The 16,069-nt window shown below is 52.0% G+C and overlaps 1 protein-coding gene across 1 annotated transcript in view; it reads left to right on the forward strand.

Moving 5' to 3' along the window:
- ARHGAP33 (Rho GTPase activating protein 33) overlaps nucleotides 1–15,089 on the forward strand; it is a 60,686-nt gene extending 45,597 nt beyond the window's left edge. Inside the window, exons 14-22 of the mRNA XM_015408578.1 lie at nucleotides 1,596–1,678; nucleotides 1,842–1,949; nucleotides 2,826–2,971; nucleotides 4,501–4,690; nucleotides 5,312–5,457; nucleotides 7,119–7,193; nucleotides 7,596–8,153; nucleotides 12,144–12,517; nucleotides 13,941–15,089. Of these exons, the coding sequence (XP_015264064.1) occupies nucleotides 1,596–1,678; nucleotides 1,842–1,949; nucleotides 2,826–2,971; nucleotides 4,501–4,690; nucleotides 5,312–5,457; nucleotides 7,119–7,193; nucleotides 7,596–8,153; nucleotides 12,144–12,517; nucleotides 13,941–15,089 (2,829 nt within the window). The remainder of the gene's footprint in view (nucleotides 1–1,595; nucleotides 1,679–1,841; nucleotides 1,950–2,825; nucleotides 2,972–4,500; nucleotides 4,691–5,311; nucleotides 5,458–7,118; nucleotides 7,194–7,595; nucleotides 8,154–12,143; nucleotides 12,518–13,940) is intronic.
- Nucleotides 15,090–16,069: the final 980 nt, after the last annotated feature.

A 16,069-nucleotide genomic window follows, 5' to 3' on the forward strand; every position in this document is an offset into this window, starting at 1 on the left:
ACCCCCCTTCAGGGCACTGCCTCCGTTTTCTCCACCTCTTCCCCCACCCCAGTTATTTAACTTCTCTCCCTTCAGCTTCGCTCCAGCATCCTTTGTCTCTCAAAGGAGGAAATGTTCCCTCTTGCCTGGTGACTTACGGCTTCTTAGTTTGGCCACACTGCCAGTTGGTCGGGCAGGAACATGGGAAGGGTCTGCAACCCAGGTTATTATCACTTTTTTTTGGTGATGTTTGAGACCAGTCTGGGGTTTGGCCACACCGCCAGTTGGTCGGGCAGGAAGTAGGAGATGCGGATGAGTCTTGTCTATGATCCAAAAGTCTTGTCTATGATCCAAGTGAACTTGCTGCTGATTGGCTTGATTCCTTTTGTCCTGACACAGAAGTGGGAGAATTGCATCCTGTTTGGGCTCTGAGGTCTTCTCTCTGCCGCGATCACCACTTTTAAAAATCCCAGTGAGCTTTGCATCGTTTCCCTTGCTTTTCTGAAGTCATATTGGTTTGTTTGGGGGATTTGTGCAATTGTACCACTTTTTAAAAATCCCCTGGAACATGGGAAGAGTCTGCAACCGAGGTTATTATCACTTTTTTTGGTGATGTTTGAGACCAGTCTGGGCTATATTTCTGCCAGTCAGGTGGGGGTCTGTCATCAGTGGATGGGAGATCTTCTCGATTATACTGGTGGCTTTAAAAAACATCACCAGAAGTGTGGCAGAAGGCAACATCCACCGCTCAGGCTCCACTGGACTGTTTTGGATTGCCAGCTATTGGGGGGAGGAGGGGAGGAACATGCAGATCTGTCCTCGCAGAGGAGGGAGACCTTGTACCTGAATAAAACCTGGTCTTAAAGGTGCCACTGGACTGTTTTGGGTGGGTGGGGGGCTCTGCAACTTACCTGGCTGCTTCTTGCTCTGACTGAGGGCTGCTGGGAGCAGGGGGTGGGGCTTGTTGGTCCAGGAGCAACCGATTCTTCACTTCCAGCTCTGGAAACAGAGGACTCTCCTGCATTCTGATCTTCCTTACTTGTTTGTTCCTATTGCTTTGGGTCCCCCCCCCTTTCCACTCATGTTTTGCTCCCTCTAGTGGTCAATTTGGTACTACAGTACTCAATGTCTGGCATAAAAACCTGCAGTTTAAATCTGCCAGTTTTAATGCTGGACATACAGTGATGTAATATCGATTCGACCACTAAAGGGAGCAAAATAAGTGCAGAAACTCCCCTCCCAAGCAATAGGGACACACAAGCAAGAAAAATGAGAATGTGGAAGAGCAGAAAGTCAGGTTCGTCCTTCGTGTCTCATGAGCATTTCAAAGCATCTGGTTGAGTACAGTCAGAGACAGGGCGCTGGACTAGGCAGACCTTTTGCTTAGTTCAGCTAGACAGTCTCATTGTTCATAACTGGGCTGAAAATTCAGGTTTACAGCTTTGCTCAGCGTCTCTCTTTCTGCATATTGAGAGATAGACTTGAAGAATGGTACCTTTTTGACTTCCAAGAAGCCGCTCCTCTGTCTTCCTCTTTGTAAAACTGACAGGGCCCTGCTCCACGTGAAGCCTTGCTGCCGAATTGACCCCCCCTCCTTTTCTCCCCCACCCTTGCAGGAGGCTGTGTCCGTCTCTGGGAACGAGGATCGCTTGGTGCGTGTCCATGACGTCATCCAGCAGCTACCTCCGCCACACTACAGGTACAGATTGTCTGAAATATGGCTGTCTCTGAAGGCAGCCCTGAAGAACTGATAGGGTGGGCAGAGGAGTAGTGGGAGGTGGGAACTGGGCTGCAGGCTGGGTTGCGGGGGAGGCTCATAGACGCCGGCTGTCGCGGTAGCAGCTTCTGCTCTGTCCCAACAGGACCCTGGAATACCTGCTCCGGCACCTGGCACGCATGGCTATGCACAGTCAAAACACCAGCATGCATATCCGCAACTTAGCCATCGTCTGGGCACCCAACCTGCTGCGGTGAGACGCCCAGACGCACTACGCCTTCCCTACGCTGCCAAGACACTTTGCCTGGCACCCTCTCCGGCTCTTCCCTGTGCTGTTCTCAAAACCATACTTGTGCTTCCCTGGCATTTCCCCTGTGCTAATCACAGCCCTTACCGACAGTCCTCTGGGGCATGAAACTCAACCTTTCCTGCGTCATATGAGGAATCTATAGTTGCTGGGCTTAACTTCCTGAGAGAATCGGTGTGATGTATTGGTCAGGGTGCTGGGCTGTGATCTGGGAGGCCTGGCTTTGAATCCTCACTCTGCCAGGGCATCTTGTTTGGCGACCTCGGGCCAGTCACACATCCTCGGCCTAACCTACTTCACAAGGTTGTTGGGAAGATAAAATGGAGGCGAGGAGAATGATGCAAGCCTCTTTGGGTTCTCCTTGGGGACAAAGGTGTCGCATATATGAAGTAAACAGTCCTTTCTCACAGTTTTATCCCTTAGAAGTGTCGCTGTGCGATTTGTCCCAGATGTTCCGCTTTGGGGTTCTGCCGGCAATGCTGTTTGGCTCTTCACCTGAGATTTTGCCTGTGCTGTTGCTAGCCTTTGTCTCCTTTCCCCCTCCATTAATCTGTTCCTCACTGTCACACTTACCCATAATGCCCTGGAAGTTCCTTCCACACCAACCCAATGCCAATTCCTGTGTTCACTGTGATCTAATAATTTGGCGATCTGTCCTTGCTTCCCTAGTTAACCATGCTACCTCAGGTTTGTGCAACGTCCCTTCCAGGTCAGACGCATGATGCCCAGGGCCCACGAGTGTGCTTGTATCTTTCGCGGGCCTTTCTTGATTCTCACAGAAATATCAGACCACATAGTAATTCCTCCTCCTTTTCATGGCAGTTCGATGGCTCTAGAGTCCGTAGCGCAGTGTGGTGCGGATGCCTTCCAGGAAGTCCGAGTGCAGTCCCTTGTGGTTGAGTTCCTTCTCAACAACGTTCAGGTTCTCTTCAGCGACACCTTCACCTCTGTCGGAAAGGACAGTGCAGGTACCTCATCAATCCATATTTCTGTCAGGGTGCTAGGAATTCTGCTAAGAATCAGTCAGCATCTTCCTACAAATCCCAGAATTCTCAAGGGAAGCCAAGAGAGGTCAGCTTACTGACATTTATATCACAGCTGTAGATGTCTCTCTCCCCCACCTCAGGCAAAGAGCCATCAACATTTTTTCCCCTTTCTTGGCACAGAATGTCTGATTCTGACAAAACTGGCCATTGGGAGTTCGTCCAAGAGGCTTTGTGAGGAGATAGTCTTCTGTTTTTGTAATTGCTGGCCCTGTGCTTCAACAAGCATAAAGAGACCTCTCTTTTGAGTCCCATATACTCCCCTGATGTTTGTGTGTGTGTGTGTGTGTGAGAGAGAGAGACAAGTAGTGAATATTGGCAAACAGCATGGAAGGTTCCAGAATAGACACTGTATCCACATTAATCACTGAACTCATTTCTGTGCTTATTTCATGTATATCTTTCTTCTATCATGGAGCTAAATTTTGTCTACGTAGTGTTCCCAGGAAGTCTCCCATCCAAGCACTGACCAGGTCCAAGCTACAACTAGATTGCTGGACACATTCATGGAGGATAGATCCACCAATGGCTTCTAGCTAAAATGGCTAAAGCCTATGCCCTATTCAGAGACTGTAAGTCTCTGAATACCAGGGCTACACATGGAAATATGAAGCTACCTTATGCTGAATCAGACCATTGGTCCATCAAAGTCAATACTGTCTGTTCAAACCGGTTTTTCTCCTCAGTCTCAGGTAGAGGTCTTTTACTATGTGATCCTCTTAACTGGAAATGCCAGCGATTGACTCTGAGACATGCTGCAAGCCAAGCAGAGGCTCAGCCACTGAACCACAGCCACTCCAAAGGGAAGGCCTTGGCTTCCTTACCCTGTTTGTTGGCTCTCCACGGCACCCGTTTGGGATTGTGTAATACAGGATGCTCAACTAGATGCCCTGATCTAATTCACTGAGTACCTCTTACAATTTTATGGATCATGTGCCTTCCCCCCCAGGAGCTGGTAGTGTTCTAGTATGCTACGGAAATTCTTAGAAAGCATTACGGGGGGTTCTAAAAAACATTTACTGCTGGACCAGTTGTGGTTTCGGAGAACTTCTCAAAGGCAGCTTGACTTGGAGGACATTGTGTGTGTCAAGTGCCAGTGAATCGCAGCTGACTTCTGGCAACCCTGTAGGGGTTCTCAAGGAAAGAGACATTCAGATTTGCCATTGCCTTCCTCTGCGTAGCAATCCTCGTCTTCCTTGGTAGTCTCCCATCCAAGTGCTAACCAGGGTTGACCCTGCTTAGCTTCCCAGATCTGATGAGATTGGGCTAGCCTGGGTTGTCCATCACTGGGATGGGAGTATTTCCTGACCTGTCTTCCCACTGAGGTCATACTACCACTTTCTGCACTAAATCTCTCTGGTGCGTGTCCATGGAATGTCTGTTTGTGCTGCAATGATGTCCTTCTGACACTGAGCCTGGTGATCATAGAAGCAACTTCCTGTCTCCTCCACCAGGACGCTGCTTCCTTCCCCGACCCAAATCCCAGCTGGTCAGCTGCCCTTCCACCCGACTGCTGTCTCTCGAGGAGGCCCAGGCTCGCACTCAAGCCCTTTGCAAGATCACCAAACCAGAGGCCAAACGCGAGTCCACCGATCTGCAGGGGCAAGGAAAGGTCTCCTCTGTTTTGGGATCACCTGACTCCAGGTAACAGGGATGGAGGATGTAGGGGTGGGCCCCAGATACCTCCATGCAGAGAGGCGGGCCCCAGACTGAATTCTGGGGACAGAGGACCCATACCTCTCCTGCTCTCCTTGAGAGCTTTTGGGTGGCATCAGGGCTGGGTGTTGCTAGAAGCAAAATGCTGGACGAGACGGATCTGATGCAGCAAGATGATAATTCTTAGAAAGGTCCTTGCCCTTTTCTGTTTCTTGCTTTTTGTTTGTTTGTTTTTGCCTTCAAGTCACAGGCCCCTTATGGTGACCCCTGCAGGGTTTCCAAGGCAAGAGACATTCAGAGCTGGCTTGCCATTGCCTGCCTCTGCATAGCAACCCGGGAATTCTTTGGTGGTCTCCCATCCAAGTCCTAACCAGGGCTGACCCTTCTTAGCTTCTGAGATCTGATGAGATCGGGCTGGCCTGGGCTATCCAGGTCAGGGGAAGATCTTTTAACAGGTGACTTGGCAACCGAGATGCCGGGTTTTTACCTGCAGCAACAGTACGCCCTTAGAGGGAGAGCTGAATTTCTCTCGGAGGGAGTGTGTCGCTCTCTCTGACCCAGGGTGCTGGAGGTGGTGGAACAGAGCTGACCTCTGTCTCTCACCTGCAGGCAAAAGGCGGAGAGCAACGGGAGGCTACGCAAGACCTCGGGCCCAAGCTGGAGAGCGTTTTTTGCCATTGGCAAGGCCCCCGTGACATTCCGCAAGAAATCACATCGGCTTGGAGAGCTCTTTGGACTCGGAGAGTCTCTGCCAGGTGAGAGACCCAACTGATACCCAGGTTTGTGGACTTGTGCCGCCTTGTACCTGAACTGTCTTCCTTCATCCTGTAACCGATCTGTAGCTACCCTCTTCTAGGGTGTATGAAACAGGTCTGTATGTTTCCTACCCCACCCTCCATATTCCACACCGAGGCAGGGCAAAGATCTGCAAAAAAAATCGCTTGAATACCCATTGATGAGATTTTAGAATTCCCAGCATATTTTGAACAAGAAGTTTGGCCTTTAGAGAAGACAATTTACAAAAATAATGAACATCGAGCCCAGGAAACAAAAATCATAGATGTTAACACTCAGACTGTCTTACCTTTTCTGCCATTTAAGTGTTCAGTTATAGGACAAAATGCATTCAAAAGGACGTTGCTGTTTCTGTTAACATTTCTGACTGAAGCATAACATATCCTTGATAAATTGCATACTTTATTTTATTATTTGTTTATTTATTTCGATTTCTATCCCGCCCTCGCCGCAAATGGGCTCAGGGTGGGTTACAAGGTCACACAAATCGTGACAACAGTAACGTATAAGTTAAATAATTAACCAGTAACATGTAAGTTAGGTAATTAAAAACAACATTTTAAAACAACAATAAAAAAGACGATCGCTGCAAAAGCCTCGTTTGCTGTGCTCAGTTTAGGCTGATCAGAAGCCAGCGATTTCAGCGATTGGTAAATTATGTAAAGAAATCAAAGGAGCCTTGCATCTGCGCAATTTTGTATAATTTATTCTCGTTTAAGAGCCGCAGGGCTTTTAAAGCGCATGCAGAGCAACAAAGTCCTCCTTTGGGCTTTTGAGGTCTTATCAAGCCCTTCCTGTGTGCTTCCAAGTTTAACTCGGCAGCCGTAAGGTCTAGAAACTTGGGGATTCTCAAACAGTGAATTTTGTTCTAGTAAATAACGTTGCAGTTGTAAATGCCGAGAATGAATTGGCTGGGATATGGAGACTTAGAGCCAAGCTAGACAAGACGATTTGTCGTAGGTTGGGTCTGGGTTCCTGGACCTGACTTTCAGCCCAGGAGCTCCAGATCACGGTGCTGAGAACTAATTTCCCAAGTGTGCCAGGACTTAATGTGGATCGGGACCATGGCTTTGTTGGAGAAACGGCTCATAATGGGATGCTGATTGCCCTATGAGGGGATGGGTGTGGACGTACTGATTGGCGGCCTGTGCAGTTCCTCCATGGGACAAATAATACCCCTCAGGAGATTTCTTGTCATGAAAATGGTGCAGGGAAGGAAGCGTAAAGCGTCTTCCATGCTGTGGTCCCAATCTGAATCGGGGGCCCTGCCCTTGGAAAACTAGTTCCCTGCAGTATCACGTGTGGAACTGTTGAGTGGATGAGGTTGGAAACGAGGTGGACGATTATGAGCGAAGACCAGTGTTTCCTCTAAGCTGAGTTAGTGTGAGCTAGCTCACAGTTTTTTAGCCTCCGGCTCACACATTTTTGTCTCAGCTCAGGAAGGACGGCTCCAGAGCAAACTAATTTATGCAGCAGCCAAATTGCTCGCTCACAACTTTAATGCCAGTAGCTCACAAAGTAGATTTTTTGCTCACAAGACTCCACCGCTCAGAGGCAACATTGGCGAAGACTTTTTCAGGGGGCTGGTGATAACCTGGTCTCTCGTCGTCTCTTCCCCTAGGGGGCCAGGTTGAGACTGTCACCCTGAGATCAGCCAAGAGCGAGGAGTCCCTGACCTCCCAGGCCAGCATGACAGGTAAATCTTGTGGGGTGGGAAGGAGAGAGCCTGGGAGAGGGGCGAGCGCTTTGTGTGTGGACTTTGACCACTTCATGGTGACTTCTTCCCGTAAAAAAAACAACAGCAGCACAGTTGGACAAAAAGTCACCCGCAGCGGGCCACTGCCTTCCCATGGCGATAGCTGCTACCCTGAGCAAACTGAACATCGATCTACACAACGGTTTTCCACTGCTCGTGGTTTGTGGCTTTCACATAAATCCACATGCACAGGTCGCTTGCTGTTGACTGCTCAGCCCGCAGTGGTCTCCACCGGTCATAAACGGGGTGTAGCTTTGGTGCGTGTCTCTCATACTCTCTGGTACACAATTTGTCAGGAGGGGGTCTGCCATTGATCCATGTGCCTTTTGGTCTTTGGCCTAGGTCTTCCCAAGCTGCCCTGCCTGCGACGCCCCCACTCCAGTAGTGATGCCTTCCCCACCCTGAAACCCTGCCGTTCGTGTTCATCTCTGGGCTCCTCTGTGTCGGGCCGGGGGGACGGCCCAGCCGGGGCCGTAGACATGGTGGCACGGCGCCGTTCTTCCTGGCTGGAGGGTGACTCGGAACTGGACTCGGAGCTCGAGCTGAGCCCTCCTGGCCTCCGCGGATTGGACTTTGACCCGCTGACCTTCCAGTGCAGCCCCCCTGCTCGGCGACCCTCCGTCTCAGACAACTCCAGCACCCCAAGCCCCATCGGAGCCCTCTCACCCAGTTCACCCCCCACCATCGGCCAGGATACATCGGAGGCTTTACCGGTCTCCCTGCCTGACAAGGTGCTGGAAATGTTTGCAGGCGGCGAGGTCAAGGGGCTGAATGCACACACCTCCCCACCGCACATGATCTCCATGCTGCTGAGCGCCGCTGGCGGGCAGCTCAGCGACAGCTGCAAACGCGAAGTCCGCTGCAAGCTCACACAAGCCAAAGGCCATGTGTCTCCTCACAGTGAGTACCGTTTGTGCATGCGTTGTGTTCCATGAATGCAACCTCACGTGTCTCTGTACTCTGTATTCAGGTAATTGGAAAGAATGGCCACTTGCTGGCTCTGAAATCACAGTCCATGAGCTAGAATCCCTGATTAGTCCGTGGATGGGATTAGAGAAGTCACTCTGGTTGTGAGGGTGTCTGAAGTGCCCCAGGAGGGGAGAGAATGCATCCAGAGTCCTTTGTGTAATCGAATGAATAGAACTAATAGATTACAGGGTAACTGATTAGAGGCAAAAGTAATTTGGCTGGGGAAAAATATTTTGTGTACCGGATTCGTTTCAAAGTGCTGGTGCTTACCTTTAAAGCCCTTCATGGCCTGGGTCCGACATACCTGAGGGACCGTCTTTCCCATACAGGCCCCAAAGAGCACTTCGGTCGGGGTCACAGCACCGTTTAGTGACCCCGGGCCCTAAAGAGGCCAGGCTAGCTACCACGAGGGCCAGGTCCTTTTCGGTGGCGGCCCCTATCTGGTGGAATGAGCTCCCATAGGAGATCAGGGCTCTGCGGGACCTTTTACTGTTCCGCAGAGCCTGTAAGACGGAGCTCTTCGGCCAGGCTTTTGAGTAGGGGCCGCCACTACCACCACCGCATATATGCGGAGCAGGATCGTTGGGGATGGGCCGATGGGAAATGGGAACATCATGGCTCATGCCGTCTCCCTTTTGATTTTGACTTTGGACCTCCTCATGACATGTAATGGAGAATGTGCAATCTAGTCCTTCATGTATCCGTGAGATGTTAATATTTTTAGCTTCTGCTGTTTTAACGCATCTGTTTTATAGCACCTTGTGCCCTGTAAGCCACCCTGAGCCCGCGTGCGGGGAGGGCGGGACAGAAATGGAAATAAATAAATAAATAAATAAATACACTAGAACCTTCCTTCCTTCCTTCCTTCCTTCCTTCCTTCCTTCCTTCCTTCCTTCGTTCCTCCCTCATAGATTCATTATCTATCTCTGTAGTAGAATACCTAGATTTGAGTCTGGGAACACCTTAGAGACCAGCAGAATTTCTGGGGTATAAGGCTTTCAGGAATCAAAGCTCCCTTCATCAGGTATCAGATGAAGGGAACTTGAACTCTCAGACGCTTATACCCCAAAAGTCTTGTTTCTCTCTAAGGTTTAACATAGTTGCCTTGAAAGTTAGTGACACAAATAAACAGCACAGTGATTTTGACAGCAAACTGAAAAGGTGATTTTTTTTAAAAAAGCAGAATGTGAAAATCTGTGAAAGGTCAAACAACTGAATTCTGATGTTTAACATAAAAATCATGAATGGCAAAATTATCCCAAGTCCCAAATCAGAACCTCCTCGGGAGCGTTCTAGAACAGTAGCTAAGGGGCCTGTCACCAAAGATAGGGGAAAGCCCCCCTCCCAGTCCCCCTATAATTTGACTACGGCTTGAAATGACCATAAATGGGTCCATCAGATGTAACATATGTAATAGAAAGAACGGCTGGAATCAGGTTCACCGCCACAGTGTTATTCTGCCAAGCGATAAAGAAATTTTTAATCTCACATCTGGTACCGTTATATGGTCATCTGAATCTGCCTGAAGTAGATAATAGTTGAATAAACATCTGCCATACTGACTGTAGAATTATCATGCCCTGATGGCTGTCTATCTTCTCTGGCAACAGGTTGTATTGATTAGCACAGCGGTCACTCTGATTTTTAGCTACTGGGGCAAACAGACCAGCCTTGGGAGTGAGTGATTTACAGGTCCCCTACTACAGCACAGAATGTTATATTCCCACCGCTGTCCAAATCACTGGTATCTTAACATTTTTTTTTACACCTGTCATTCCATAAAGTTGCAGTCACCATCGTCTTGAGCTGCAGGGGTCTCAAGGAGCAGGGAGCGACCCAGAGGCACTTTTTCTTTTGCGCAGGGCTAACGCTGCATAGCCACCAGCACATTTGGTTGGTTGCCGGAATTGGGCTCTGTAGAGTACTTAGCACGATAGTTACTCTAGGCCTGTGCGGTTTGAGCGGATCTTGAGCAGGACCTTGGAGGAGGAACAGGAAACAACTCAATGCAGGGGTCCCCAACATGGTGCCCGTGGTTTCCAGGATGCCCGCCGACAGCTTTCTTGGAGCTCGCCAAGTGTCTTTAGAAAGTGGGTGGGGCCAGGTGGGGCTTCTGCCCAGCAGGGCTTCTGATTGGCCAATGGAATTCTGATTGGCTGCACAGATTAAAATAACATTGTTTTGGTGGCACCTGCCAACAAAGTGTTGGTTTTTCTCTCTCCCACACCCCTATTTCCCAGTGTATTTTTTAAAATTACTCCTCACATCCCCTGCACTTGGGCTTCCTCTGTGTGTGTGTGTGGGGGGGGGCTCAGCCTCTTGTAGCAGCCATTTCGTGGTTGGCTCTGCCTCCCATGGTGGCCATTTTGTGGCTGTTCCCACCACCCTGTGTCAGAATTCCAAAGGAACCCACAAGTTCAAAAAGTTGGGAGCCCTGGTTTAATGGATAGAGGAGAAGGGAAGAATGTTTCAGACATGGGGAGCTCCGAGTCAGAAGGACAAGGCTGGGAACAGGAAGACTGAAGAGGGCTGATTGCAGTGTTCCCTCTAAGCTGAGTTAGTGTGAGCTAGCTCACAGTTTTTTAGCCTCCGGCTCACACATTTTTGTCTTAGCTCAGAAAGGGTGGCTCCAGCGGAAACTAATTTATGCAGCAGCCAAATCGCTCGCTCACAACTTTAATGCCAGTAGCTCACAAAGTAGAATTTTTGCTCACAAGACTCCACAGCTCAGAGGGAACATTGGCTCTGGGTGGGCTGTTTTTTGAGTTAGGGGCACCAAATTTTCAGCATAGCTGGTGGTGTCTCTCCTCAAAAAACCCCCCCAAGTTTCAAAAAGATTGGACCGGGGGTCCAATTCTGTGAGCCCCAAAAGAAGGTGCCCCCGTCCTCCATTATTTCCAGTGGAGGGAACGTATTTAAAAGGAACACAGTCCCTTTAAGTGTGAGGGCAGCTCACCCAGAACTCCCTTTGGACTTCCCTCTCACAGAGTTTCTCTCCCGTCTCCCGGAGCCTCCTGGTCAGTCCCCTGCCCACTTGTTGGCCTCACCTGGCAGCCCCAGTGCTGATAGAGTGAACAACCCATTCTGTTAGGGTGGGCAGGCACAGGTGATGCAAAGGGTACTTCTTTTAAGAACATGTTTCAGGTGCCCCACCAGTACTCCGAGCTCTACATCTCTAGGCTGGAACATGGGGTAACCAACTCTGGAGATACCTGGAGATTTTGGGGCTGGAGCCTGAGGAGGGCGGGGTTTGAGAAGGGGAGGGACTTCAGTGAGGTATAATGCCATAGAGTCCACCTTCTAGAGTGGCCACGTCCTCCAGGTGAACTGATCTCTATCACCCAGAGATCAGTTGTAATCCCCGGAGATCTCCAGCCACCACCTGGGACAGGAAGGACACACTATGTAACGGGTGCCTGGTCTGTTTTCCTTGCATGGAGATGGTCTCATCCAGGGATCATTTCGTAGAAAAAGAGGTGCAGGAGCTCATTACTCATTAGCATAACTTATCTGCATATGCCACACCTCCTGACATCACCAGAAGTGTGTCAGAAGGCAACACCCACCGCTCAGTCTCCACTGGACTGTTTTGGACTGCTAGCTATTGGGGGGTGGGGTGCAGATCTGCCCTCACACAGAGGAGGGAGAGCTTGTACCTGAATAAAACTTGGTCTTAAAGGTGCCACTGGACTGTTTGGGCCCGGGGGCCAGGGGGACTCTGCAACTTACCTGGCTGCTTCTTGCTCTGACTGAGGGCTGCTGGGAGCAGGGGGTGGGGCTTGTTGCCTGTGCCCGCCCCCTGGGCTCTTTATTGCCGCAACTCCGCTCCTGTGCGCTCCTGCCGGAGATGACCCCTGGTCTCATCCTTCCTGATTGTAGGACCCGCCCTGATCTTCCTCTCCCTCTTTCTCCCCTACTGAGGTCCCAAAGCCGAAGCGGCCCCCACGTCTCCCGGTGCACTCCCTGTGCTGCGGCATATCCCCCCACCTCCTCCTCCCAAGAACCCAGCTCGGTTGATGGCGCTAGCGCTGGCCGAGAGCGCGCACCAGGCAGTGCTACAGCAGCAGCAGCAGCAGCAGCAGCGACAAGCCGGCCACGGGAAGAGGGAACCACGGACGCACTTCCGACGCTCACTATCCCTGGAGTGCAAAGCAGGAGAGCTGTCGACTGGAGCGCGGGCGCTCTACTCCATGGTACGCCCCGGCCCCAAGGCCCCTGGACCTGCGTCGCTGCAAGGCCAAGCCAGGGGCAGGAGCGTAGGCAGCCAGTGTCGCGACCGCCAGGGTGGAAACCAGGTGAGGAGACGGAGGCTCGTTGAAGGGATGGGCTAGAAGGGGGATGGGGGATGGGGGGGGCCCTGGGGAGGTGCTGGAGCTGGAGCTGCTCTTTAGAGTCTCAGTGACTTGGGCGCCTTCACACATGCTAAATAATGCCGTTTTGGCCCACTTCAGCGACCGTTTGCAAGTGGATTTTGCCATTTCGCACAGCAAAGTCCAGTTGCAAAGTGCATTGAAAGTGCGTTATTTAGTGTGTGTGCATGGTGTATTATTATCTTTTACCACTGTGGTGGTGAGAGGATGTTCTGCCTCATGCACCATGGTGTCCTGTGCCGTCTCCCGGTCAGGGCAAAAGGAGAACTCTCTGCTAAGTTCTTTGTCTCTGTGAATGCATTTACTTTCTCTGCGGACACAGTAGGAGGGGATTAGGATAGAAAAGGGGTCCCCAACCTTTCTAAGCCTGTGGGCACCTTTGGAATTTTGACATAGGGCTGTGGGCACAGCCACAAAATGGCTGCTGTAGGAGGCGGAGCTGACCACAAAATGTCAGGGAGTGAGATTATGTACAGTTTTAATAGTAAACTTCTGGCATTTCAGGCAGAAGCCGTGTCTCACAGGGTACCTTTTAAAATGAACATATTGTTTAAGAATATTTTCTTGCACACGCCTTTGGTCATGCAGTGAAGATCTTTGAGCTGCGGTGGCAGCTGCTGCTGAAGCAATGGTTTTAAAAATCTGCACAGCCAGTTAGAAGCCCCGCTGGGCGAAAGCTCCATCTGGCCCTGCCCACTCTTTAAAAAACACTTGGCAGGTGCCAAGAAAGGTGTCTGTGGTCACCATGGCACCCACGGGTCACCACCCTGGGGACGCTGGTGAGTTGAGCGGGCGCTAGGAGCAGGGGTCGTTTCGTAGAAAAAGAGCTAGGGGAACTCATTAGCATAACTCATTAGCATATGCTACCCCCCCTGACATCACCGGAAGTGTGTCATAAGGCCACACCCCCCGCCCCCAATGGTCCTGGCCGCCACCGCCGGCCTTGCAGCTCCACTGCCAAGCCCCATGAGGGGCCCGGCGGTGGACCTGCAAGGCCGGCGGGAGGGCAAGGAAGCCCCGCGAAGGCCCTCCCTGCCCCAGGCAGGCAGGGGTGGGGAGAGGCGGGGAGGAAGCAACTTACCCTCCCTCTTCTCCTGCCTCCTCCTGGCTGAATGAGGGCTGGAAGCGGGGCGGCCGGAAGCAGGGGGCGGGGCTTCATCATGTGCCCCGCCCCCCGCACCTCACCCGGGGGAACTGCGATCCCCCGCGATCCCCCCCGAAATGACCTCTGGCTAGGAGGAGGTGACCAGAGGGCTCTCTGTGGGAAGGAGCCAGGCTCGTGTGTCTGTGTGTTCCAAAATGCTTTACAAGTCTCTACTGTTCCCCCTCTCGCCTTCTGTCTTCACAGGTGCCGTCAAGCCAGGCCTCACCCTTGGGTAGCTCAGATTCCTTCTCGCCCTACCGGCGGGGCCTCAGCGACCTGCCCCAGAGAGACCCCCAGCCACATTCCTTATCAGACCCATACCGCTTGTCCTGCCAGTCTCCTGCCTCACCTATCGCCTACAACTTTAACTACCAGCCGCCTCCCCTGTCGGTCCCCTATCCTGCACTCCGCCAGCCCCAAGACCCATTTCCCTCATCCACTCAGTCTCCGGCCCCACCTAAGCCTCCGCCTCCTCCACACTTCCCCGTTGCCCCGAGTCCCCTGCCCCTCAAAAGCAGGCTCCCTACCTTCCAGTCCTACCTCCCGGATCATCAGCTCCGGCACAGCAGCCGCTTCCCTGTCTCTTCTCGGGCAGGCATTAATGGGACGCCACCTCCCCAGCTGGAACACGAGAATCTCTATTACGAGATTGCCGGAGAGCCTCCTGCTTACCCGGGCATGGCGCGACCCTGGCCACCCTACCCGCCCCCTGAGTATTTGGCCACATTTAATGCCTCCTATGGGGTGTTTGAGAGGCCGTGGCGCCAGCCCTACCTCCCCTCAGCCTCGTCGTCCCTCCAACCCATCTTGAAGAACAGCCGTGTACACAGCCAGCCGATGCCACCCGCGGTGACTCGGCAGGAACCCATCTACGTCAACGTGCCCTTTCCTGAGCCCCCCTCTGTTATCCCTGCGTCTTCCCCCCCACCTGAAGCATCACACCCACGCAGTCATTCCGACCCCGGAGCTCCTCAGCCTCTCGCACACCACAGCAGACCTCCGTTGCCTCAGAAGCAGAGGCTCGGCTGGGGATACCCTTCCACTGGGCAATACCGCCAGCTCATGGAAGCTTTGCCATGCAGCCGCACCATGTGGCAATTATACCGCCCTCCCCCGTCTTGTTGGGGTCGGCCCCCCTACGGTCCTGAGCCCATCATCACCTACGATGGACCCCCAGCCCGCCCAGGGAGCCAGACCTCTGCTCCCCCTTCGTCTCTGCGGAAGCTGGACGAGTGCTGCCCATCGCCGCCGCAGTATGGCCATGTAGGAAGGAGAGAGGGGTCTCCGTCTGGGTGCTACTTGGGGCCCAGTTGGACAGTGTACACAGAGGGCCAAACTCACAGCTACTGTTGAGAGACCGTGCCCAGTGGGCGCTCCTCAAGGTTTCCCAGTGCTGGGCTCTGGGGTTTCCGCTTGCCTCTCTTCCCCACCTCCCTCCTGGCTGTTCACGGAACTACGTTGTGTACTGTTTGCTGTGAAAGGTGCGGGCTTCGGCAGGAAGGGGTCTGCCACTACGGATCACAGTGGCATCTCCCTGGGTGCCCCCTTCGGCTGCTGTGTTTGCCCGTTTCAGTGACTTCACTGGCTGTTGTTTTCGAAAGCACATGAACCTCTGCAGGCAGCTTTGACTCCGTCCGTCACCAAAAGACCAGCACAAGAACAACATTGTCTGCAGTGCTTCTAAATCCTGGCTACTCCACCTGTTGCAGCTGTGCTCCATGATGCATTGCCAGGGACGGCTCCCGAATACCATCCAAGGAGAACTTTCGTTCACTTCGTAACGAACCCAGCGAGGTGGCCGAACTTTCCATTTTTGCTTTCTTGGCAATGTCTACAAAGATCCCAAACTTGCTGCTAGTCACGTTCACAGGGAGGCAAGGTCGCTGGGGTTGGCACACACCTTGATGCTCCTGAAGCACATCACTGTGTGATATACTTGCAGTCTCTCGGGTGGCTCTACCAAGAGCCTTTTGAGTGAGGGATGGACCAAATGGTGCAGCAGTCACTTCAAGCACCCTTTCCTTCCAGTGTTTCCAGCAAGGAAAAAGTTCTAGCTTTTTAACCCATGTCTTAACCTGATTAAAACATTAACAGCACACACACGCACCCTTTCTCCTGCCTCCCCAGAGGTGTGACCACAGTTTGTGCCAGGAGAAGAAGGATGTTTAGAGTAGATGCAGCCCCCCACACAGATGCAACTTCCTGAGATGGGACAGAGGCTTGTGGGGTTCAGATCTGGGCAGAACGAGGCGAGTACCAAGGATTATAGTTGATGGGGCAGGTGGGACTGAAGCATTTGTATTGGAGTGTCTTTGTATATGTATGTATGGAGG

This window comes from Gekko japonicus, unplaced genomic scaffold, assembly GCF_001447785.1.
Source record: "Gekko japonicus isolate JY-2015 unplaced genomic scaffold, Gekko_japonicus_V1.1 scaffold1388, whole genome shotgun sequence".
NCBI lineage: Eukaryota > Metazoa > Chordata > Lepidosauria > Squamata > Gekkonidae > Gekko > Gekko japonicus.